The sequence below is a fragment of the Aspergillus foveolatus genome (assembly GCF_047715535.1).
Source record: "Aspergillus foveolatus strain CBS 279.81 unplaced genomic scaffold BDW70scaffold_252, whole genome shotgun sequence".
NCBI classification, from domain to species: Eukaryota; Fungi; Ascomycota; class Eurotiomycetes; order Eurotiales; family Aspergillaceae; genus Aspergillus; species Aspergillus foveolatus.
In genome coordinates, this window is record NW_027396316.1 from 3,007 (window position 1) to 5,388 (window position 2,382).

Below are 2,382 nucleotides of genomic sequence, written 5' to 3' on the forward strand. Positions count from 1 at the left end.
TGGTAGGTCCTGAGGGGGGGTCAGAGTTTTCACCCAGGAGCGGAGTCCCCGGACGGGCTCCGCCTGGGGGGGAGTCATCCACCTCCATGGGGTGGAGGAGATGAGCGATAAGCAGAGCGTAAGAGATCGGTTATTAGAGCGGTAGGGGTCCTGTTTTCCCCTTGTCGTGCGCGTGGCGTGAGAATTTGAAAGTGATATGGAAATGTCATGTATATGCCAGTGTCAACCGGAGGAGGTTCCTCCTTAATAATCAATGTCCAGCACCTCGCTCGTTTACATATCTGTTTGATACTCCACGCCGTTTGTATAGCAGGGATATCTGTTTGATGCCTCGTACCGTTTGTATGACAAGGATATCTCCTGTATAGCGAGAACCTTCTTTTTGAAACCTTTGAAAAAGGTATAAATTGCCTATACAGATCGTAGTTAGGAGATCAAGACCTTCAATTCAAATCGTTCGTGTTAGATGTTGATTACATAACCACCTCAATAACCGACAGCCAGCTTACGCCACGTGACATCGTGGTTTAGGCGCGATCTCCAACCCCTGAGGATCTGACCCCTCAATATATCGAGAAGAGAAACAGAGAAGAGATCTATCGTCAACGAGATAGATATTCAATCGTCATATGGCATCCGATCCTTAGTAGGCTACGTTGGTGTAGTTGATACAGTTTCCCTCTGCCCTTTCCGCTTTGAGCGTATCCACAACAGAAGATGTGCGAGCCTGGGAGTGAGATCGAATCGGGGTCCCAAACGTTGACCTGGAGGAGAGGCGCATATTCGCTGCTTGACTGGAATTCCAGATGTGGATGATGGCCGAGTTCGCCGTCATTGTACATGTCGTAGTTCGACACGGACTCTCCTCGCGCTCCCACTGCCTGCGCGAATACTAGGGCAGCCCATGATCGCCGAAAAAAGCCTCGGGTCATTCTCAGCGATGAGTTGGCGGCAGGACTGATGCATGGCTAAACAGAAAATGCGCAGCGTAGAGGAATAAATCAGGAGAGGGCACAGTCCGGCGATTTCGGTGTGGTGCGCCCAGTTGAGACGACATGAGTTGCGTATGTGGTCTCCGTGTCGTGGCAAATAGTCGGAAATAAAATTATACTCCGTATCTGAGCTCGAGTGCGGTTGTGCAGCGGATCAGCGAATAGTCTGGCCAATTTCCTTTCCGAGTGTAGAGCTGTTAGCCCTCTTTGTGCCGCGCGTCGTCTTGGAGATACGTAACAATAGACTGGAGCCTGCCCCACGTATCTAGCCCTACAAAGTACTGCATCCATTCCGCTGGAACAGGAGGGTGAATTTGAACGTGTCAAGGGCTGAAACATTATCGTCCTCAACGTTGATTCGCAGTGCACCAATTGCAGAATACTTAAGCGACTTTACCGGTAGAACCTCCCTGGTTCCTGGAGGGGCTGAATTGCTAAGTAGCAACAACGTCCTGGCCTTTCAAGCCAGGGGAATTACAGCTGCAAGAGAATTACGCTTCATTAGGAAAAGGACGAGGGTGCTCGCTTGTCTGTCTACATAATATGCTATCGGGCCATGACAGAGCGAAACGCACCAGTGCCAGTCAGGGCAAGGCCACTAACCTTCAGGAGGAATAGGTAGTGGGAGATAATTTTGATACCCATTGCCTTTCTCGCCGAATATCAGATGCCCCATCCGTCAGTTGGATCATCAACAATGCGTAGTGGGTAGGTACGTAAGTTAGGTGGCTATGTCACCTTGTCAAGGGAGTCGAGGCGCAGGAAAGCCATTCATAGCTGTCGGTTGAAATCCCATAGATGGCGCGGTTCCATCTGCCTGCCACTTTGCGAGCATCATAAAGTATTCCTATAGTCACAGAAGGGTAGGCCGATCATCCAGGCAGATGTTCTGAACGAGTAAGGGACTTGGTCTTACCCATGTACGACAGGACTTCGCGTTGACCATCACCTGCGCCCCCTCCCTGAAAAATTATATTTAATTACGATCATATTGCATTTGGCCTCCACGCGTCTCCCGCGTCATAAGGAGTAGTTCGTGTTGCCGTGGAGTATGTGCCTCTTACCGTCCATCTTCCAAGGGAACTCGGAAGCAGCGATTGCCGGAAGTCCGCTGTCGACCCAGGCCCCTCGCGCTTCCTCTTAGCGAGAGTTGGCATGAGGATGGTGTCGATTTCTATCTTTGGTCTCTGGTCTGCTCGATGGATGATCAATGATTATCGGCTCGTAGTCGTCAATCATCCTCCTTATGTCGATTAAAGCAGATTGTGGATACAGACACGGATCCCGCCTACTCGTATGCACCGGCATCGAGTGCAATCAAGAATGGGCGAGCCGCCAAACATGTTGTGCTGCCTTCGGGTCACGTTGAAAGAATAGTCCGTTTACTTTG

The 2,382-nt window shown here is 50.4% G+C and overlaps 1 protein-coding gene across 1 annotated transcript; it reads right to left on the reverse strand.

Moving 5' to 3' along the window:
- Nucleotides 1–1,864: 1,864 nt before the first annotated feature.
- Nucleotides 1,865–2,149, reverse strand: BDW70DRAFT_165226 (uncharacterized protein; the record flags this gene model as incomplete). Its single annotated transcript, XM_073741687.1, has 2 exons — nucleotides 1,865–1,954; nucleotides 2,057–2,149. The coding sequence occupies 2 exons, from the start codon at nucleotides 2,147–2,149 to the stop codon at nucleotides 1,865–1,867; spliced, it is 183 nt and encodes a 60-aa protein (XP_073590484.1).
- Between the last annotated feature and the right edge of the window lie 233 nt (nucleotides 2,150–2,382).